This window comes from Xenopus tropicalis, chromosome 7 (genome assembly GCF_000004195.4).
Source record: "Xenopus tropicalis strain Nigerian chromosome 7, UCB_Xtro_10.0, whole genome shotgun sequence".
Classification (NCBI taxonomy): domain Eukaryota; kingdom Metazoa; phylum Chordata; class Amphibia; order Anura; family Pipidae; genus Xenopus; species Xenopus tropicalis.
The window spans coordinates 128,198,030-128,221,933 of NC_030683.2; the positions used below are offsets into that span (position 1 = coordinate 128,198,030).

Below are 23,904 nucleotides of genomic sequence, written 5' to 3' on the forward strand. Positions count from 1 at the left end.
ATAAATGGATGATTCTGTGCTGATCAATAGAATTCGTATATTACCTGTAATGGTAGGTTCTCCTGGTTCTATAAAAAAAAAAAACCAAGATCAATTCAATTTCTACTAAATATTCTCTAAAATATTACATATTTTGCCTGTATAGCCTTTTTGAAAAAGCAAGATTCTTTTTGACTATGGTCCTTGATATTTGATTAAAAAGGCCCCAACTAAATTGGATGTGAACTAAGTTGTAATTCCCCCAGTTGCTGGTAAGGCCCCATCTAGAATATGCTGTTCAGTTTTGGTCTCTAATGCTCAAACGGGACATTATTGAGTTAGAGAGGGTCCAGAGAAGGGCAACTAAGCTGGTAAAGGGTATGGGAAGTCTCAGTTATGGGGAAAGGCTGGCCCAGTTGGGTCTGTTTACACTGGAGAAGAGGCGCTTAAGGGGGGATATGATAACTATGTATAAATATATAAGGGGATCATATAATAACCTCTCTAATGCTTTATTTACCAGTAGGTCCTTCCAACTGGCCCAAGGGCACCCACTCCTTTTATAAGAAAGGAGGTTCCATTTAAATATTTGGATTTTTTACAGTGAGAGCTGTGAAGTTGTGGGATTCACTCCCCGAATCAGTGGTACTGGCTGATACAGTAGATAGGTACAAGGAGGGGTTGGATGGGTATTTAGCAAGTGAGGAAATACAGGGGTATGAGAGATAGCTCTCAGTACAAGTGAGGGAATACAGGGGTATGAGAGATAGCTCTCAGTACAAGTGAGGGAATACAGGGGTAGGGGAGATAGCTCTCAGTACAAGTGAGGGAATACAGGGGTAGGGGGGATAGCTCTCAGTACAAGTGAGGGAATACAGGGGTATGAGAGATAGCTCTCAGTACAAGTGAGGGAATACAGGGGTAGGGGAGATAGCTCTCAGTACAAGTGAGGGAATACAGGGGTAGGGGAGATAGCTCTCAGTACAAGTGAGGGAATACAGGGGTAGGGGGGATAGCTCTCAGTACAAGTGAGGGAATACAGGGGTAGGGGGGATAGCTCTCAGTACAAGTGAGGGAATACAGGGGTAGGGGGGATAGCTCTCAGTACAAGTGAGGGAATACAGGGGTAGGGGGAGATAGCTCTCAGTACAAGTGAGGGAATACAGGGGTAGGGGAGATAGCTCTCAGTACAAGTGAGGGAATACAGGGGTAGGGGAGGTAGCTCTCAGTACAAGTGAGGGAATACAGGGGTAGGGGGGATAGCTCTCAGTACAAGTGAGGGAATACAGGGGTAGGGGGGATAGCTCTCAGTACAAGTGAGGGAATACAGGGGTAGGGGAGATAGCTCTCAGTACAAGTGAGGGAATACAGGGGTAGGGGGGATAGCTCTCAGTACAAGTGAGGGAATACAGGGGTATGGGAGATAGCTCTCAGTACAAGTGAGGGAATACAGGGGTATGGGGGATAGCTCTCAGTACAAGTGAGGGAATACAGGGGTATGGGAGATAGCTCTCAGTACAAGTGAGGGAATACAGGGGTAGGGGGGATAGCTCTCAGTACAAGTGAGGGAATACAGGGGTAGGGGAGATAGCTCTCAGTACAAGTGAGGGAATATAGGGGTAGGGGGGATAGCTCTCAGTACAAGTGAGGGAATACAGGGGTATGGGGGATAGCTCTCAGTACAAGTGAGGGAATACAGGGGTAGGGGAGATAGCTCTCAGTACAAGTGAGGGAATACAGGGGTAGGGGGGATAGCTCTCAGTACAAGTGAGGGAATACAGGGGTAGGGGGGATAGCTCTCAGTACAAGTGAGGGAATACAGGGTTATGGGAGATAGCTCTCAGTACAAGTTGCCCCAGGGACTGGTCCGATTGCCATCTTGGAGTCAGGAAGGAATTTTTTTGCCAAATTAGAGAGGGATTTGACGGGTTTTTTGCCTTCCTCTGGATCAACTAGCAGTTAGGCAGGTTATATATAGGCATTATGGTTAACCTTGATGGACCTATGTCTTTTTTTAGCCTTATATTACTATGTTACTATGTTACATGTACAATAAGACTTTTTTCATATTCAATTTTTTTTACCTTTGCATATGTAATGTTGATAATCATGTTTGCTTATTTATTAAACAATGGCATACGGGGGAGATGGTACTCTATAGCAGTGATCCCCAACCAGTGACTCGGGGAACATGTTGCTCCCCAACCCCTTGGATGTTGCTCTCAGTGCCCCCAAACCAGGGAGTTATTTTTGAATTCCTGACTTGGGGGCAAGTTTTGGTTGAATAAAAACAAGATTTCCTACCAAATAAAGCCCCTGTAAGCTGATAGGGTGCATAGAGGCTGCCTAATAGCCAATCTTAGCCCTTATTTGGCTCCTCCATTAACTTTTATGGTGCTTGTGTTGCTCCCAAGTCTTTTTACATTTGACTGTGGCTCACGAGTAAGAAAGGTTGGGGATCCCTGCTCTATAGGGATCTTTGGTCATCGTAATGAATCTTGTCTTAAGAGAGGAATAACCCAGTCACCATACTGTATATACTCACTTTCTTCATATGGCACCGGCATAGTTGGACTCTCTGTTTCTACGATCCAGTCTAATGAACACAAAAGCAAAGATATTAGCGTGAGTTTTAATGATGACATTTAAATACAATATATCACTATACTTTACCCTTGGAAAATCACACATAGTAATAAACCCATGCACTGATCTTATATAAAGGGTAAAATCCTAGTGCAAAATGAGTTAGTGTGCTTGGAAAACTCCACATAAAATTTGTAATGAATGCTGCCACCTTTAAAAAATTATTTAGGTCAATGTTTTTGTTAAATTTTTGCCCCCTGACTTTGCCCTCTTGACTTCAAAGGATTATTTCAGGTCTGAGGTGGTACAAAATAATAGTGGTGAGCTTTATCAATGTGCCAACTATTATAAACCTGTTATTAAATGGTTTGGAGAGTGGCCTGAACCTTGTCCTTGACCTCAACCATATGGATCCATCTCCTTCTGTATTTCCTGTATGTATATACCATTGCCTGCCCCACCCTGCCCCCTCCAGGTACAATCTTAGGGGCACCACAGGTAAGTAAGGGTGGGTGCAAGGTTGGGTGGATTTCAGGGTTTAGGACAGGCTGGTTAGGGTGGCTTTGGGTGGGTTATTTTTATTGTTGACCCGTGCATCACTACTAGATACATCCTCCTTTCATATTTGAGTTTTATAAATATGGCTCTAGGCATCTAATCCTAGCTATGGTGTTCTTGGAAGACAACAAAGACTGTAAATCTTACCATCTGTTCCTGGAATTTGACCAATAGGTCCTACAGAAAAAGTGATAAAAAATGGTGATTAGATAAACAGCAGCACTTGCAATTAACATGCTAAACCCTCTTATACAATATAATGTTATATTTATTTAAAATATGGGACAGGTGTTGGACCCCTTATCAAGAAACCCATTATCCAGAAAGCTCCGAATTACGGAAAGCCTGACTCCCATAGACTCCATTTTAATCAAGTAATTCAGATTTTTAAAACTGATTTCCTTTTTCTCTGTAAAAATAAAACTGAACCTGTACTTGATCCCAACTAAGATATAATTACCCCTTATTGGGGGCAGAACAGCCATATTGGGTTTATTTAATGGTTAAATGATTCCCTTTTCTCTGTAATAATAAAACAGTACCTGTACTTGATCCCAACTAAGATATAATTACCCCTTATTGGGGGCAGAACAGCCCTATTGGGTTTATTTCATGGTTAAATGATTCCCTTTTCTCTGTAATAATAAAACAGTACCTGTACTTGATCCCAACTAAGATATAATTACCCCTTATTGGGGCAGAACAGCCCTATTGGGTTTATTTCATGGTTAAATGATTCCCTTTTCTCTGTAATAATAAAACAGTACCTGTACTTGATCCCAACTAAGATATAATTACCCCTTATTGGGGGCAGAACAGCCCTATTGGGTTTATTTCATGGTTAAATGATTCCCTTTTCTCTGTAATAATAAAACAGTACCTGTACTTGATCCCAACTAAGATATAATTACCCCTTATTGGGGGCAGAACAGCCCTATTGGGTTTATTTCATGGTTAAATGATTCCCTTTTCTCTGTAATAATAAAACCGTACCTGTACTTGATCCCAACTAAGATATAATTACCCCTTATTGGGGCAGAACAGCCCTATTGGGTTTATTTCATGGTTAAATGATTCCCTTTTCTCTGTAATAATAAAACAGTACCTGTACTTGATCCCAACTAAGATATAATTACCCCTTATTGGGGGCAGAACAGCCCTATTGGGTTTATTTCATGGTTAAATGATTCCCTTTTCTCTGTAATAATAAAACAGTACCTGTACTTGATCCCAACTAAGATATAATTACCCCTTATTGGGGGCAGAACAGCCCTATTGGGTTTATTTCATGGTTAAATGATTCCCTTTTCTCTGTAATAATAAAACCGTACCTGTACTTGATCCCAACTAAGATATAATTACCCCTTATTGGGGCAGAACAGCCCTATTGGGTTTATTTCATGGTTAAATGATTCCCTTTTCTCTGTAATAATAAAACAGTACCTGTACTTGATCCCAACTAAGATATAATTACCCCTTATTGGGGGCAGAACAGCCCTATTGGGTTTATTTAATGGTTAAATGATTCCCTTTTCTCTGTAATAATAAAACAGTACCTGTATTTGATCCCAACTAAGATATAATTACCCCTTATTGGGGGCAGAACAGCCCTATTGGGTTTATTTAATGGTTAAAGGAGAAGGTAAGGCTAAGTCACTTGGGGGTGCCAAAATGTTAGGCACCCCCAAGTGACTTAGATCGCTTACCTTGTACCCCGGGCTGGTGCCCCTGTTAGGAGAGAACAGCACCAGCCCGGGGTACCTGTAGGAAGCGCTTCCTCCTTCCTTTCTCTTCTGCCGGCGAAATCCGTCGGCCGGCGCATGCGCAGTACAGTGAAAAGCCGACTTTCTTGTTTAAGTCCGGCTTTTCACTCTAATGCGCATGCGCGCGCAAGCGAAAAGGAAGGAGGAAGCGCTGCAGGTACCCCGGGCTGGTGCTGTTCTCTCCATACAGGGGCACCAGCCCGGGGTAAAAGGTAAGCGATCTAAGTCACTTGGGGGTGCCTAACATTTTGGCACCCCCAAGTGACTTAGCCTTTCCTTCTCCTTTAAATGATTCCCTTTTCTCTGTAATAATAAAACAGTACCTGTACTTGATCCCAACTAAGATATAATTACCCCTTATTGGGGCAGAACAGCCCTATTGGGTTTATTTCATGGTTAAATGATTCCCTTTTCTCTGTAATAATAAAACAGTACCTGTACTTGATCCCAACTAAGATATAATTACCCCTTATTGGGGGCAGAACAGCCCTATTGGGTTTATTTCATGGTTAAATGATTCCCTTTTCTCTGTAATAATAAAACAGTACCTGTACTTGATCCCAACTAAGATATAATTACCCCTTATTGGAGCCAAAAAATCCTATTGGGTTTAATTACTGTTTAAATATTTTTTTTTAGTAGACTCAAGGTAGCAGATGCGAATTACAGAAAGACCCCTTATCCGGAATACCCTTGGTCCCAAACATTCTGGATAACGGGTCCTATACCTGTATTTATAATTACTTTTGGGGCTATATATTCTATAGTGAATAAGTTATTGGTACAGCAAAGCAAACACTGAAATAATAAATAATGAAAAAATCCACATTATTTAATACAAGGCCACCAAATGGCTGATACAGATCATTTGTTTTACATGAAAAATGATATACAGATGTCATGCACTTAATATATGGTTTATATGATTGGTTGGCTTTATGGTCTTTATATGTACTTACTCCCTTCATACTCCTCAACTCCTGTAGGCAGTGTCACTCTTATGATCCAAATTCCTACATCAAAAAAATAATATATGATATAACTGAAATGGCAAAATAAAAGCTTAATGAATCATTTAGATCAGGGGTCCCTATAGGGGTTTACCTGTGAGCCAAGTAAGATTCCTTGGGGTGCAAAATATGGGATGTGATTGGTTAGAGGTAGCCCCTATATGGACTGGCAGCCTACAGGAGGCTCTGTTTGCCTCCAAGCCAGGAATTCAAAAATAAGCTTTGAGGACACTCAAAAGGGGTTGGGGAGCAACATGTTACCCCGAGCCACTGGTTGGGGACCACTGATTTAGATAATGTATCCGTAAAAAAAAAATCACATACCTTTTTTCCCAGGAATTGGTGCCTGAGGTTCTAGGATATTGACAAAAGAGAGGGACATTTCAAAATCAGGCCTTTTTAAAAAGATGACATTTGTCCATATGTCTGTCTGTCTATCTGTATGTCTATGGCTTGTCTTTTATTCTATTCAAACATTTCCAGGTATGTCTCATACTGAGGGTTGTCTCTTACTGACATCACTTAGCATTTATCTATGTTGAACATGCACAAGAGTAAAAATGGGCATACACGGGCCGATATCAACCAGATATCATTGGGGCGGGTTAAAAAATTTAGTCGGATCGGGGACCGCATCGGCTCGTTGATGCGGTCCCTGAACCGACTGCACCTATTCCAGCATCCCCAGGCCCAAATGACCGAATTGGCCTAAATTCAACAGATATCGCCCACCCGTAAGTGAGGATATCGGGAGAAGATCCGCTGGCTTGGTGACATTGCCAAGCGAGCGAATCTTAACATGTATGGCCACTTTAAGATGCTGTTATACAACACTAAGGTCCCAGCCAGTGCTGGCTATCCCAAATAATTTCTTAAAATAGATTATCAAAGAAAATTGTTGTTAATTGGATATTGATAGGTGATATTAATTGGATATTGATAAGTGAAGATTAGTGATGGGCGAAATGTTTCGCCAGGAATGGATTCGCGGTGAATTTCCGCATTTCGCCATTGGCGGATTGTTTTGCGAAACGGATGAAAAAATTTGCCGTGGAAAAATTCGCCCCACGTCCAAAAATTGTCGCCGGCGTCAAAAAAGAATAGCCGTGGGTGACAAAATAATAGCCGCGGGCGACAAAATAATAGCCACGTGACAAAATAATAGCCGCGGGAGACAAAATAATAGCCGCGGGACACAAAATAATAGCCGCGTGCGACAATAGAATAGTCACGGGAGACAATTTTTTTGCCGCATGATATTCTCTCCGTTTTGCGGATTATTCGCGATCTTTTAAAAGATTCGCAAATTTTTGGGCGAAGTGAAACGGAACAGATTAGCTCATCACTAGTGAAGATCATATGGAGTTTTTTGGGCCATTTTTCTGAAAAATCCATATGGCATTTCCTGATTAATCACTTGCAATTAGGGATGAGCAAATCTGTCCCGTTTCGCTGAAAAATTTGCAAATCTTTCAAAAGATTTGCGAAATGGCGAAAATGTCACACGTAAAAAAAAATTGCCACCCACGACAATTCTTTGAACATGGGTGTCATTTTTCGGACACGTGATGAATTTTTCCATGGCAAATTTTCTCATCCGTTTCGCGAAACAATCCGCCAATGGTGAAACACGGAAATCCACGAATCCATGCCTGGCGAAACATTTCACCCATCGCTGTATGCGACGGCCAGAACTCCGTCTGTACGTGAGAATATTGGTAGACGCTTGTAAATCTTGTAACCCTTGTAAGAGATGTACAAAATGAATACTCACTTCCTTTAAACTTAGTTGGTTTATTCGGATCTCCTCTTTCAATTATCCAGTCTCCTAAGAATAGATTATACAAACTATTGTAAAAGGTATAGAACATAATTACAGAAAATATGAAATGCTGGTGTTAATAGATACTATACGTGTAATTATAAAGCCTGTTATCTATAGAACTCCAAAATATGGCATTGCCAATTCTACTAGAGGATTATTTAATGGCATAATTGCTAATTTTTGACCGATTTTGCTTTTTTATCTGCAATTAAGGATGGTGCCTTGCACCTGATAGTAACTAAGCTTATATACTTTACCTTATCCGCGCTTAACTAATGTTAATACCCACCGTGTAGATTGTATTAAACAAAACACCTCACCAAAAATGTGAAAATAAGTAAATAATTATATAAATAGTGCTGAGCAGCTGCCTTCCTCCAAACTAATCCCAATTCAAAACACAACTATCTAAAACCAGAGTTGGCGCTCTCATAAAACAAATTACCAAGTGTTGTGAATTGATTCAAAACATTTTGTATTTATTGAGGATTCACACTAAAAATGTATATACATAATTACACCTTATATTAAAAATCTAGATCAACTACAATAATACACAGGACAATCAAAAATTCATTTGAGGTACTAAAATAAATCAATTTTAACCAGCCTATTGGAATCAACTCAATATCAAGGGTTAATATTTGGGGTTTGACTAAGAGTTGATTCCGTAGCAGGGAGGTATATAAGTGAGAACCGACCCCCATGCCTTTACAATCCATGACTAAGCGCAGGTGCGCGAAACGCGTCGGTTTTTGCCACCTAGGAGGACCCGTAGCTCCCACTTCGGCTCACAGCAGTGACGTCACTTCCAGGTACCGTACGGCGTTGCGCCGTGTGTAGAAGTGGGCTCCTCCGACGGGGCGACCCTTAAGTAAGTTCCCAGCCAGGATATAGGGTATTACTTGATATATTTTACTAAGCATGGGGGGAATCACCATTTAGTTTTTTTCGGCAAACTCTTGAGTGCTATATGTGCGCTCAGCCTTTGACTATTCAGCGTTAGTGATAAACTGATACGCCATAAGCCGTGTGCTTTATTTCCTCTGGTTAGTCTTTCCCCTGACTGAGTGCTATTGGGAAAGTTTTTTAAAGATTGACTTGCTTTTTATAGTGTGCCGAAGTTGGCAAGTAGATGCCACTGAAGTCATAATTACTGTGTAATTCTGGATAGGGCATGTGTGCAATCTTATTTTCTTTTTGTTATTTATAGTTGTATTCTATATTTATTCAATTTATTTCATTATATAATCTGATTGTGCTAATTTTATATCGATTCCATGATTATACTATATTAATGTAATCACTCTATGAACTATCAGGCTGGTTAAAATTGATTTATTTTAGTACCTCAAATGAATTTTTGATTGTCCTGTGTATTATTGTAGTTGATCTAGATTTTTAATATAAGGTGTAATTATGTATATACATTTTTAGTGTGAATCCTCAATAAATACAAAATGTTTTGAATCAATTCACAACACTTGGTAATTTGTTTTATGAGAGCGCCAACTCTGGTTTTAGATAGTAACTAAGCTTATGGTGGAACAAATACTACTGGGTTTAGTGGGACTCAACATGGTGGATTCAACTGTACCAATGAAGAAAGACCCCTACATTTGCTTAAATGTAGACAAAGAGATGCCATATAACAACGGCAAATGTTTTTTTTTCCCCTTTCTGAACACTTTTCTGCAAAACATTCTGAAACCTGTAACAAGAAAGAATAATGAATTATCCACCAACAGTTATAATTTAAAAAGTGACTTACCTGTAGGAGTTGGAACTCCAGGTTCTAGAAATAAAACCAAAAAATGTTATAGATTTATTACAGATATTTATATAGAAAAAGGTCAGTCAAATAACTAATTGAATAATATAATTCAATTAGTAATAATAATATATATATATATAATTATTGAATAAGGCAGAATAGTATTTTTAGGTTTGTAACAAAAAAAATACATTTTATACTAATTTTCCCTGAAAAATATTGATGGGTGGAAAAATTCGGTAGGCATGTCCAAAAATTGACGCCTGCGTCAAAAGAATCGTCTCTCATCAAAAGAATGGTTTCTCATGTCAAAAACTATTTTCTCATCAAAAGAAGTGTCTGTTGCATCAAAAAGAATTGTGTCTTGCATCAAAGAAAATTGTCTCTCATCAAAAGAATTGTCTCTTGCATCAAAGAGAATTGTCTCTCATTAAAAGAATTGTCTCTTGCGTCAAAGAGAATTGTCTCTCGTCAAAAGAATTGTCTGTTGCGTCAAAAAGAATTGTCTTGCATTAAAAAAAATTGTCGCACATCAAAAATAATTGTCTCTCATCAAAAGAATTATCTCTCGCCAAAATGAATTGTCTCTCACATGAAAAAGAATTGTCTCTCATCAAAAGAATTCTCTCATCAAAAGTATTGTCTCTTGCGTCAAAGAGAATTGTCTCTCATCAAAAGTATTGTCTCTTGCGTCAAAGAGAATTGTCTCTCATCAAAAGAATTGTCTGTTGCCTCAAAAAGAATTGTCTTGCATTAAAAAAAATTTGTGCATCAAAAAGAATTGTCTCTCATCAAAATAATTGTATCTTGCGTCAAAGAGAATTGTCTCTCATCAAAAGAATTGTCTCTCGCGTCAAAAAGAATTGTCTTGCATTAAAAGAATTGTCTCCTGCGTCAAAGAAAATTGTCTCTCATCAAAAGAATTGTCTCTCGCGTCAAAAAGAATTGTCTTGCATTAAAAGAATTGTCTCTTGCGTCAAAGAGAATTGTCTCTCATCAAAAGAATTGTCTCTTGCGTCAAAGAGAATTGTCTGTTATCAAAAGAATTGTCTCTCGTGTCAAAAAGAATTGTCTCTCACCAAAAGAATTGTCTCTTGCGTCAAAAAGAATTGTCTCATCAAAAGAATTGTCTCTTGCGTCAAAAAGAATTGTCTCTCATCAAAATTCAAACTTAGTCTGCCTCCCAATGTCAGAGGAAGGTTCTTCCTTTTTGTCATTTTTGTCATTAATTTCAAATGTTATAATTAATAATTTTGGAGTAAAATAAAAATCACGTGCTCGTGATTCAGGATTGGGTTTTTTTTTATTCTTTTGCTCTATGATTGGTTGTAGATTTCCTAAAAAGCACAAAGATTGTATAAATTTTTTAAATTTTAATTAGGGAAACAAAGGGAGGTATTTAGAAGGGTAACACCTAGTGGCACATTTACTAAGCAATTGAGATAAAGTTGTTTTTTTCTTTTTTCTTATATATCTTTTAACATTATGCTTCAGACTATGTGAGACCAATATCCCAAAATATAACTGAAGTACTGACCTTCTTCATATTCCTCTGGCATTGTTCCTTGGGTTGTCTCTATAGTCCAGTCTCCTAAACACAATGAAATGATCAGTTTGTTTTATTAAATCAAATCTAGTTCTATGTTGCGTTTACTGAGTAATAGTTAAGCTATATCAGTATTTGTAGCTGTAATATTGGTGTGTAGGCGCCATCTCAGTGCATTGTGCTGAGCTTTCAGCCAGCACTACACATTAGAACTGCTTTCAGCTAACCTATTGTTTCTCCTACTCCCATGTAACTGGAGGAGTCCCAAGCCGGACTTGGATTTCTTACTATTGAGTGCTATTCTGATACCTACTGGGAGCTGCTATCTTGCTCCCTTCCCATTGTTCTGCTGATTGGCTGCTGGGGGTGAGGGGGGGGGATATCACTCCAACTTGCAGCGCAGCAGTAAAGTGTGCCTGAGTCTGAGCTTTCAGCCAGCGCTACACATTAGAACAGCTTTCAGCTAACCTATTGTTTCTCCTACTCCCATGTAACTGGAGGAGTCCCAAGCCGGACTTGGATGTCTTACTATTGAGTGCTATTCTGATACCTACTGGGAGCTGCTATCTTGCTCCCTTCCCATTGTTCTGCTGATCGGCTGCTGGGGGGGAGGGGGAATATCACTCCAACTTGCTTAACAGTAAATCTAGTTAAGTAGTTATATTTTACATTGACATGTTTAATTTAGATATTTTGCTTTTAGCCAATCATTTCAGTTTTACAGCATTCAGGTAACTTACCATCCGTGCCTGGAATTGGTGCTGTAGGCTCTACAAAAAGGAGAAACAAGCACAATAATGGCATAAAATGGCAATATATCATTCTTCTATTAATTAGGAATTAAATCCATGCTGTATGGTCATTAGTCAATTAGCCAACATAACAGCGTGAGCTTAAGTGAGGGTTGGTCAGATCTACCAGAAACCCAGTAACTATGAGATAAGGGATAAAAAAAAGTAGTGATGAGCGAATTTGTCCATTTCACGAATTTTTCATAGTTTTGTGATCTTTCTGTTGTTCCGAAAATTTTTTAGCAAAGCAAAACAGTGAAAAATCTGCGTTTGTTGCGCGATTTTTTTTGTCCCACACATCTTTTTTTTTGTTGAGTGCATCTTTTTTCACGTGACTGCGCCCATTTTGCCTTGGGCGCAACTTTTCTTGATGCGCGCCGAATTTTTTAGCAACAAATGTTTGCGAAACAATTCACCAATGGTGAAATGCGGAAATTCACTGCAAATCCTTGCCTAGTGAAAAAATTTGCTCATGACTAGATACAAGTCCATAACAAGTACATTTTGGGGGTCATTAAAAGCAAATTAAATATGAGATTTGGGGGCAGTTATTCTTTGGAATGCCCCTAAAACTATAGTAGGGTGGTAGGTTGTATAGAAACTGACATACAATATATTGATATATAATTAGGGGCATTAATGACTTCATTTTGGCCAATTCACAAAAATATGGTCCAGAAAAAGATATCCCCATTACAGTCTCAAAAAAAAAATGAAAAAAATTACATGGATAGTACAGATAGCAAAATTTTAACAAAAACATTCTTAAAATAATTCTACAGGCATATATATGTATAATAGATACTCACTTCCAATATATCGCTTGGTTCCTGTTGGGAATTTCACTTCTATGATCCAATATCCTATTAAGAAATGTAAAAATTCTTTTAATGTTGTTCAGGAAAACAGAAATTGCAGTTACGACAAACATGGCTACCCCTCCCCCCATCCCCGCAAAAACATTGTATCTATGAACTAAAACATAAATAAGGGTAAAATGTGCAATCTCCAAAGTAGTCACAGTCCAATTTAGCCTGATTAAAAAAAAAAAAATTTGAACAGTGGAATCCAGAAAAATTCTGAGCAATTCAAATTCAAAATTTGAACAGTGGAATCCAGAAAAATTCTGAGCAATTTTTTTTAGGAAAATGTTTTACTATAATTAACACATTAATCAAAGCAATTAGTGTTCTATGGAGTGTTGTTCTATAGAGCTCAGGGCAGACCTTGAACACCTGACTTAATCCCTTATGTACAATAATAAGGAATTTGGTGATTTGGTCAATTTTGTTAAATTTGACCACCATTATCACTCGGTAAAAAATACTGAAGAGGCATATATAAGTCTCGCAAAAAAAGAAACTAAACATGTTATTGGTCAACCATTTGACAAATCGAAAGATCTAAAGCTTTAAACACTTGCTACATGTATTAGATGCACCAAATCCAGAATTCAGTTTGGGATATGGTCAAGATTTGGCCTTTTTTTGGCAGGATTGGGATTCGGCCGAATCCACGCTCCCGACCGAACCGAATCCGAATCCTAAAAAATCACACGACTTTTTGTCACATAAAACCATTCCAAAACCTAATTAGCATATGCCAATTAGGATTCGGGGTTCAGTATTCAGCGGAATCCTTACGAAGGATTCGGGGGTTTGGCCGAATCCAAAAAAGTGAATTTGGTGCATCCTTAACATGTATATAAGATATGTAAAAAGTTAATTTTCGGTGGACTCTAGAACATATCATTGCATCCTTAACATGTATATAAGATATGTAAAAAGTTCATTTTCAGTGGACTCTAGAACATATCATTGCCCTCACTGCTGGCCCAGAGAATGTTCTCAATCTGTGACAGATGATTTACCTTTTTTCCCAGGAACTGGAGCTAATGGTTCTACAAAGTAACCAGAGACAGTGGTTCAGCATTAGCATTATACAATAATACAATATACTCAGATATATTATAATTCAACCAGTGAGCTTGTTTATTAATCTTTATGTGGAATGTTAAGTGTTAAAGATATGTCATCTTTCCTTTACACCTTTAAAATAAATCAAAACCCCCAATTTTTTGGGTGGCTGTTGTACCATCCTACATAAACTATGGGCATGTACTGTGTTTCCTTGTAGTTTACCCCCCTCCAGTTTATCACAAAAACTGACATCCATGTCTTTCACTTACACACTTAGGGGCTGATTTACTAACCCACGAATCCGACCCGAATTGGAAAAGTTCCGACTTGAAAACGAATATTTTGCGACTTTTTCGTATGTTTTGCGATTTTTTCGGATTCTGTACGAATTTTTCGGATCCAATACGATTTTTGCGTAAAAACGCGAGTTTTTCGTATCCATTACTAAAGTTGCGTAAAAAGTTGCGCATTTTGCGTAGCGTTAAAACTTACGCGAAAAATGCGCAACTTTTCGCGTAAGTTTTAACGCTACGCAAAATGCGCAACTTTTTACGCAACTTTCGTAATGGATAGGAAAACTCGCGTTTTTACGCAAAAATCGTATTGGATCCGAAAAATTCGTAAAGAATCCGAAAAAATCGCAAAACATACGAAAAAATCGCAAAGTACCGATCATTACGAAAAAAAACGCAATCGGACTCCATTCGACCCGTTCGTGGGTAAGTAAATCAGCCCCTTAGGGGCAGATTTACTAAAACTCCATTTCTCACTAACATTTACTTGAAAAAGTGGCTGCTAGAAAAGCTGTAAAAAAAACCATGACTTTTCCAAATTGTCACTGCGAAAATCCTGACTTTATCGAATTGTCGCTGAGACAATTTGAAAAAGTTGAGTTTTCGGACAAAATCCGGAGAAATCTCTCAAGTTTCAAGACAAAAGAAAGAAGTTCAATGAAAAGGAAGGGACCTTTGCCATTGACTTCTCCATGAAGTCAATGGCAAAGTTTGACCTGGCAAATTGTCAAATTCAGACTTTTAGCCATTAAGACACATAGGGGCACATTTACTAATCCACGAACGTCCGAAAAGCATCCGAATGCGTTTTTTTCGTAATGATCGGTATTTTGCGACTTTTTCGCGAATTGTCGCGAATTTTTAGAGCACTCAATATGAAAAAGGCGCGACAATTCGTGAAAGTCATAATGGCTATGCAAAAGTCGCGTCAATTCACGAAAGTCATAATGGCTATGCAAAAGTCGCGACAATTCACGAAAGTCATAATGGCTGTGCAAAAGTCGCGACAATTCCCGAAAGTCATAATGGCTATGAAAAAGTCGCAAAAATTCCCGAAAGTCATAATGGCTATGAAAAAGTCGCGACAATTCTCGAAAGTCATAATGGCTATGCAAAAGTCGCGACAATTCACTAAAGTCATAATGGCTATGAAAAAGTCGCGACAATTCCCGAAAGTCATAATGGCTATGAAAAAGTCACGACGGTGATGAAAGTCATAATGGCTATGCAAAAGTCGCGACAATTCACGAAAGTCGTAATGGCTATGAAAAAGTCGCGACGGTGACGAAAAAAATCGCAAAAAATACGAAAAAGTCGCAAAATTCGTTTCCAATCTGATTTTTTCTCATTCGGGATTCGGATTCATGGTTTAGTAAATCAGCCCCATAGTAAATCTCAGAAAAGTCACTGTTTTTTTATGCAACTTTTTGCACTAAAAATTCAATTTGTTTAAAAAAGAAATTGATAGTAAATGGGCCCCTTAGTTTTATAAACAGATTTTGATACTTTAGTGCTATACAACAGCTTGAAAGCTCATTTTAATTATATATTTTATCTACTCACTTCCTTTGAATGTTGTTGGATGTCCCGGACTTCCTATTTCTAAGATCCAGTCTAAATACAAAATATTTTTTGTTCATAAATGATAGGACATAATAGTAAAATGTGTAATTCTAATGAAACATTCAAAACTTCTAAATATGCAGAAAAATTATGTTATACTGGAAAACAATGATAACTAAAAGAGCTATAACTGATTTGTAGTTTATTATAAAAATAGATATAAAAACAAAACTGGCAAAACATCACCATTTCAGAAGAATTTGTAAATTACCTATAGTAACTGGAACTCCAGGCTCTGGAAATGAATGAGAGAAACAAAAAGTGTAATATCAGAAACAGATGAAACTGTTATTAATTTATTAAGTAGCCAATTATAGCTCTTATTGGCACCCCCAGGAACCATTTTCATGCTTGTGTTGCTCCCCAACACTTTTTCCATTTAACCGTGGTTCACAGGTATAAAAGGTTGGGGATCCCTGGTATAAAGTTTGAATTTAAGTGAATTGATTTCTTGGAAATTAACTTTTCCTCTCAAAAGTCAGAGGTGCTAAAATGTTATAAATATCTTGCTCCCCGTGTATTACCTGCCCACTATTTGAAAACAAAACCATTAAACTAGTGATGAGTGAATCTGCCCCGTTTCGCTTCGCCGAAAAATTTGTGAATCTTTCAAAAGATTTGCGAAATGGCAAAAAATTAGCGAAATGGCGTGGAAAAAAATTTGCAGCCCACGACTAATCTTTTGACGCTTGCGACTATTCTTGCAACAATTTTTGGATGCGCAACTATTCTTTTGATGCGCGTGACTATTCTTGTGAGAATTTTTGGATGTGCAACTATTCTTTTGATGCCCGTGACTATTCTTGTGAGAATTTTTGGATGTGCAACTATTCTTTTGATGCCCGTGACTATTCTTGTGAGAATTTTTGGATGCGCAACTATTCTTTTGATGCCCGTGACTATTCTTGTGAGAATTTTTGGATGCGCAACTATACTTTTGATGCCCGTGACTATTCTTGCGACAATTTTTGGATGCGCAGCAAAAAATTTTCATCCGTTTTGCGAAACAATCCGCCAATGGCAAAACACGGAAATTCGCTGCAAAATATTTCACCCATCACTACATTAAACTCATTAATCAATTTCTTAACCATTTCATTACAATACACATTAGAAGAATAATTATTATGAACAAAATATCGGCCATGTTCTTACCTCGCTGATATGGCACTGGTAATGTCGGCTTTTCTGTTTCTATCACCCAGTATCCTAAACACAACCGAAAATATATATTCATTCATCTTTATATCCTAGTGAGAGGTCATTTATTCATTTACAATAAAACCGTGAAGGATTCAAATGTTTTTCGTCAAATAAAACTTTTTTTTTTTTACTTTTTTTGTATTTAAATTGCTTTACTGAAAAATAAAAAATACAGTTTTCCACTTGTTATAGTATCATGCATCTAAAATATACTTTATTGTTATATAATTATATCCAAAATACAAAAAATATCCAAACTAATAATAATTGATAAAATGTAGCTGAAATCATGATAAAAAAAATAAAAATCACATATTCTGGTTTTATTTTAGAGTGTCACAAACTATAATGATTCTCACAGACTGATTTAACCTTGGGTATTTGGCTTTACCATATTACCACCAGTGAAGACCAAAATCTGCTGGAAGAATTTAACTTACCATCTGTCCCTGGAAGTGGAGCTACGGGTTCTTTGGGGGGAAAAAGAATGATGGAATTAATCACTGCCCATTAGCCATTCAACATTGAAGCACAAATTACAAACATAAAATTTTATTTGATTTATTATTGCTCCAGCGTCCAGAACAAATATCCATTTAGCAGCAAGCCAGCGGAATTGATTATTGAAACCCATGAATTGATGGTGGTATATTAATAATAATAATAATGAATGAGGTCAGGAACTCATAGGTGTTTTCTGTTATGGATTGCTCACGTCCAATGGCTAAAGCAATAATAAATCAGCCCCATGGTAAGGAATAATAAATGTTTATGTAATGCAATTTGCTTTATATATATATATATATTATATAGTATTTAACTTTGCACCTCACTTCCTGATATTGTCCTGATGACGATCCTGTATGGATCGAAACGCGTAGACATTTGTGTCTAAATAAACTTTTTGATTTTTATATGTCCTTGGAGTGCTTTCTACGAGACTTTTTACAATTTTATGGTTAGCACCCAGTCATTGGCGTTTTTGTTTGGTGAGTGCCGATTTTTTGAACATTATATATATATATATATATATATATATATATATATATATATATATATATTTATATATATATATACCGTATTTTTCGGACCATAAGACGCACCGGACCATAAGACGCACCAATTTTTTGGGAAGGGAAATGAAGAAAAAAAGATTCTGAAACAAAGTGTCCTAAAATATTTTGTGTGCATTAAAACCCAACCTGTACCAGCAGCACCCAACATATTGCCCCCCACCTGTACCAGCAGCACCCAACATATTTCACCCACCTGTACCAGCAGCACCCAACATATTTCACCCAACATATTGCCCCCATCTGTACCAGCATATAGCCTACCGATATACTTTAAAAAAATGTTTTACTTGCCCATGTGGTCTCCGCAGGGCCCTCCTCTATTTACCGGCGCTTAGCTCTGGCGCATGCACAATGACGCGCATGCGTATGGGCATGCGTGTCATTGTGCATGCGCACAGCGCCATAGCTAAGCGCCGGCAAATAGAGGAGGGCCCTGCGGAGACCACATGGGCAAGTAAAACATTTTTTTAAAGTATATCGGTAGGCTATATTCGGACCATAAGACGCAGGGACTTTTTCCCCCCACTTCTGGGGGAAAAAAAGTGCGTCTTATGGTCCGAAAAATACGGTATATATAAAGGTTTTAGGTATATAATTTAAAAATTAAAAAAACGAACACAAGCCTTTATAAAGACCGCACCCTTACATGCTTTAATCTTTACTGACTTCTTACATATACTTACTGCCTTCATATTCATCTTCTCCTGTGGGTGTGGTCACACGTATTATCCAAAAACCTGCAAACAATAAATTATACATTAGAAAGGAAAGAGTTAATAAAATCCGAAAATTTTAACTGCTGAAAATCACCCTGAAGTTTATAATGATAAAAAAAAATGATTGTTTTGTTTGCTTTAAAAAAACAAACAAAAAACTTGTTGGTAAACTCTTTTTTTTTTTTCAAGTTCTTAATTGTATACTGTTGTATCCTGGTTGTCAGGAGTATAAATAATTCAGAAATTACCTTTTCTTCCAGGGATCGGTGCAACGGGTCCTGCAAAAGAGGGCAGGGAAAATACATTTTCAATCAATTTAGCATCTTCTGAATTTTAAAAAGTTAAATGACCGAACTAAACCAATAATGGCGGCTCTCCATGAGAAATCCAGCCATAGAGGCAAAGTCAATGATATCTATATCTGAGCTGCTATGCACAGATGGGAAACATAAGCTGAAGGTACAAGTGTTCTTGATCTTGAACTGGAAAGTCTGAATCTTATCATTTATTATGTTTAAATTAATAGCATTTTAGGTGCTGCCCAAATCCTAATTCCTAATTTTTTTGCTAATATAATATGGCAACATGGCGCTACAAAAATAGCAGGAACAAATACATTATTTTTTATTACATCTCTATATCTTCCCTCATTAGCACTTGGTTATGGATTGTAGTGTACAGGAGCCCATAACTGCCAGCAGTAACACACGTGGCGATTTCCAATCGTACAATCCGCCACTAACCGTTCAGGACTGAAACGGCAGATAAGGAGGTAGAAACAATAGGATTTCTACCGCCTTCTGCCGATTCAGCCCTGAAGGCAGATTTTGATCAGACGCCTTCTATGGCCCCCGATCAAAATCTTTTACACTGGCCGATCGGTGATTCGACCGATATCAGCAGCCTCCTGCGACATCAGTTGACTCGCCGACTTGCCATACACGCACCGAATATAGTACGAAATGGGGTTTCGTATGATATTATAGGTGCGTGTATGGTCAGCTTTAGGCAAGACTCTCCTGTCACTTCCTGCCAACTTCACCAATGCTCTTTTGGGGCCCAAGACTTTCTGCGGTGGGACTGACAAGGATCCTATTCACAGCCAAGGCTATTTCCGGAAACGTGGTACAGCGGGGATCAGGCAGAAGCAAGGTCAGAGTCAGGCAGTAAAGAATCATAGGCAACAAGTCAGGCAAGCAGTCAAAACCAGGGAATCAATTAAATACAAAGCTTAGCGAGGATCTAGAAAACAGAACCAGTTTGGGCAACTTGAAACAAACAAAGTTTGCATTTGGCGCCACTAGTGATGTCAGCGGAGGCTACGCGCAGGAACGCGCCTAACTGCAGGTTTGGACTCGCACCGGTCACGAGTCCTCACCTTCTGAATTTTACAACTAAGGTAATAACAGCTACTTTCACATATGAGAAACCAGTTGGGTCTACATGGGCCACACAAGATTTTAAAGAAACTGTCCTCACATTTGAGGGCTCCAGATCTTTATGTGAACTAGGGATGCACCAAAACCAGGATTTGGCCAACATTTTAACTGCTTGCTGAGCACACAGTTCTTATTAGCCATAAGCAAATTTGGATTTGGATTTGGATTCGGTATTCAGCTGAATCTTTCATGAAGGATTAGGCGTCTGGCCACATCCCAAAATAGTAGATTCGGTGCATCCCTAATTTGAACAGTAAAAATACAAGGGAATCCAAGTTTTAATGAATAATAAATAAAAAACAATAATATAGAGACATACAATTTTTTTGGTATGCTATTTATAGCCGATCAATAAATCTGTCTCTTACTATGTAATTATATAATGCATACTTACTCCCTTTGTATTTAGTTGGTTTATCATCGTGAGCAAATTCAATGATCCAGTCTCCTAAACAAAAACATAAATATTCTTTTTGTTATTATCTTTGTAACTGAAATAAAACCCATACAATGTATCTATGATCCTATTCTATATAAATAATGCATTCATTCATTATTGCAAAGGGGTGTGTCTTCAATTCTAAGATGTCTTCCAATGTCTTTGATATGACTTCTCCCCAGTGCTATGCCTTGGACATACTGCATGCCTAGTTGCCCCTGGCCATGTCCTTTAGATATCAAAACAAAAATGGACAGAGGAAGGGCACTCTGGAGATCCAAAAACTGGTTTAGAACTTAATAAATAAATAAAAACTCACCCACTTTCTATTCATTCCTATTGGATCATCAATGGGTGAAAGTTAGAACTCACCATTTTATAAATAAAATCCCATAGGAATGAATAGAAAGTGGGTGAGTTTTTCGGTAGTGAGCTCAAAAGTCAGACTTTAATAAATGTGCCCCTATGGGTAGCTAAAGGACATGGATACAAAAATATTTTAGGCAAAACGGCACCCATAGGCAGTACATAGCTAACCAAAGTCAACCAATTGGCCCTGGTGCTCCAACCCCAAAACCCCAGCTCCAGAGAACATCAAAACAAAAATAGACAGAGGAAGGGCACTCTGGTGATCCAAAGACAGCCATTCCAATAGTCACCAGAGTGCCCTTCCTCCATTTTTGTTTTGATGTTTAGCTATTTGTTCGTTCCCTGGAGCTGGGGGCTTGGGGTTGGAGCACCTGGACCATTTGGTACACTTTGGTTAGCTATTTACTGCCTATGGGTGCCATTTTGCCTAAAATATTTTTGTATCCATGTCCTTTAGGGGCACATTTATCAAAGTGTGACTTTTGAGCTCACTACAGAAAAACTCACCCATCTCTATTCATTCCTATGGGATTTTTAGAAGTGTATTTATAAAATGGTGAGTTCTAACTTTCACCCATTGATGAATACAATCCTGAAAATCCAATAGGAATGAATAGAATGTGGGTGAGTTGTTATTTATTTATTAAGTTCTAAACTCACATTTTGATAAATCTGCCCCATAGTTCCACAGCATATACTGTACATATATATATATCTAATGAGGACCTGGAACTACTTGATGATTACGTAAATAAAGGGCAAGTGATGCCAAATGTTGCCAAATCCATGATGGATTCCCTTGCCCCCTGGAGGTGCAGCTACAGAAATACAGGGCATGTATCAATATTTGGAGAGTTTTATTGTTTTCTTAAACAACAAAAAACAAATTTCCATTAAAACCATGAATGTCTCGTCATTTATTATAAGGTCCAAATTGAAAAATTTGGAACGAAAAGAACACGAAAATCTTGAATTTTCCAGTGCTGTTAATATTTTCATGTAATTACAAATTAACCCCCCCCCCAAAAAAAACCTCTAAAACCACCAATGTAATAAAGATTGTTACAATTTGCCTAGGACAAACTAACATTGACTTTTACATGACCCGACAGCTTTTAAATGCTGAAGTTTTGTATTTTTTGTGGGATTTTTTTATCTTAATAAAACAAACATTTTTCGAGTTTTCATGCAATTAGTAAAATCCACAATTTTTTCATGGGAAAAAAAGAATATAAAAAATGTTCTAGATAATTTTTTGTAAAATGTTCATTACCTGTAGGAGTTGGAGCGTCAGGTTCTAAATAAGAAAATCAAAGATAATTATATTTAACAAAAGTAAGCAATGTTTATGCAATTTATAAGAAAATATAATTGACAATAATCCCTTTGATATATTGATATAACTGACAAGCTTAGTTTTTTCATAAATGCAAAAAACATTCAACTAGAAAGAAAACACCAGATTTTTGATAGATCTAACCCTTACTTTTGTTTCTACATCACCATTGGATCATTGTTACATGGTATTAAGTGATGATCAAATCCACGGAAGAGCGTTAGGGCCACCAAAAAACAAAAAAATTCTGGTGAATTATGACTTTTAATCTCATAATTCTGACTTTGACTTTTAATCTCATAATTATGAGTTTAAAAGTCAAAAGTCATAATTATGAGTTTAAAAGTCATAACTAAGACTTTTAAAAGTCATAATTCACCGGATTATTTTTTTGTGGTGACCCTACTGCTCTTCCGTACAAATCTGTCCCGTTTCCCAAATAAATTCAAACTGTAAAAAAAATTGCTAAATTATGAAAAATTTGCAAAATGTGAAAAATGATTTTTGATGCGCATCATTTTTTTCCAACAAGCACATAATTCTGCCCAAAAAAATCTGGTAGTGGCAAAATGCAGAAATTCGCCGCAAATCCATGCGTGGTGAAAAATTTTGCAATTCACTAATGGTATTCATTCTGTATACCTCATCTACCATTTGGCATTCAGTTAATAAAGTCAATATCGCTTGTGACTAGTGATGAGTGAATCTGTCCCATTTTGCTTCGCCGCAAAATTTGCGAATAAAAAACAAATGTTCTACTCACCTGGTTGATATGGTATTGGTGCAGTTGATCCTTCTGTTTGTACAACCCAGTCACCTAAACGCAACAGAACACGTTATTACAGACGCCTGATATCTAGGGTTTGGAATCACTAAGGAATCACTAAGGTAAGGCTTTGAAGGAATTCTGTAACCATGTAATGTCTTGAGTTTTAACTCCATTTAGTTACCCAAGTTATAGAAGAACCAGTACAGTAAGTATAACCGCTTTCATGCAATAAACGTCCTCAAAAAGTATGTGCAGTGGAATGATGGGGTATTATATTGTAAGGATCTGTCCCTCTCCTCTAATTGTTTTACCCAGCCAACCAGAATTTACAGCTTTAGCTACATTATACTTTCCTTTTGGTTGATAATATTTTTTGTTGGAATATACCAAATGTACTATACACTGTGAGACCTATTTATTAAAAAATCGCATTTTCAAATTTCAGCTTTTTAATTAAAAATGTTTGAAAACTCGCCAAACTTAGAAATTGAAATCTAGAACACTTCATTAGAAACGACCAAATTTTTAAACCAACTTAAAAAATGTAGAAATTTTGAATGGAAAAAAATCTCTTTGCCTTGGACAACTTCCATGGACTTCCACATAAACTCAGCAGCTTTAGCTACATTATACTTTCCTTTTTGTTGGAATATACCAAATGTACTATACACTGTAAGGCCTATTTATTAAAAAATTTAATTTTCAAATTTCAACTTTTTAATTAAAAATGTTTGAAAACTCGCCAAACTTAAATGTACATTTAAGAAATTGAAATCTAGAACACTTAAAAAATCTAGAACACTTAAAAAACACTTAGGGGCACATTTACTAATCCACGAACGTCCGAAAAGCGACTGAATGCGTTTTTTTCGTAATGATCAGTATTTTGC

At 37.4% G+C, this 23,904-nt stretch overlaps 1 protein-coding gene across 1 annotated transcript in view; it reads right to left on the minus strand.

Moving 5' to 3' along the window:
• Positions 1–23,904, minus strand: part of LOC116412020 — a 388,305-nt gene that overhangs the window by 121,978 nt on the left and 242,423 nt on the right. Inside the window, exons 227-246 of the mRNA XM_031905216.1 lie at positions 23,009–23,062; positions 22,183–22,206; positions 20,496–20,549; positions 18,911–18,940; positions 18,630–18,683; positions 17,311–17,340; positions 16,823–16,876; positions 15,879–15,902; positions 15,608–15,658; positions 13,703–13,732; positions 12,642–12,695; positions 11,782–11,811; positions 11,033–11,086; positions 9,493–9,516; positions 7,671–7,724; positions 6,221–6,250; positions 5,846–5,899; positions 3,271–3,300; positions 2,525–2,575; positions 45–68 (exon numbers count right to left, since the gene is read on the minus strand). Of these exons, the coding sequence (XP_031761076.1) occupies positions 45–68; positions 2,525–2,575; positions 3,271–3,300; positions 5,846–5,899; positions 6,221–6,250; positions 7,671–7,724; positions 9,493–9,516; positions 11,033–11,086; positions 11,782–11,811; positions 12,642–12,695; positions 13,703–13,732; positions 15,608–15,658; positions 15,879–15,902; positions 16,823–16,876; positions 17,311–17,340; positions 18,630–18,683; positions 18,911–18,940; positions 20,496–20,549; positions 22,183–22,206; positions 23,009–23,062 (810 nt within the window). The remainder of the gene's footprint in view (positions 1–44; positions 69–2,524; positions 2,576–3,270; positions 3,301–5,845; positions 5,900–6,220; positions 6,251–7,670; positions 7,725–9,492; positions 9,517–11,032; positions 11,087–11,781; positions 11,812–12,641; positions 12,696–13,702; positions 13,733–15,607; positions 15,659–15,878; positions 15,903–16,822; positions 16,877–17,310; positions 17,341–18,629; positions 18,684–18,910; positions 18,941–20,495; positions 20,550–22,182; positions 22,207–23,008; positions 23,063–23,904) is intronic.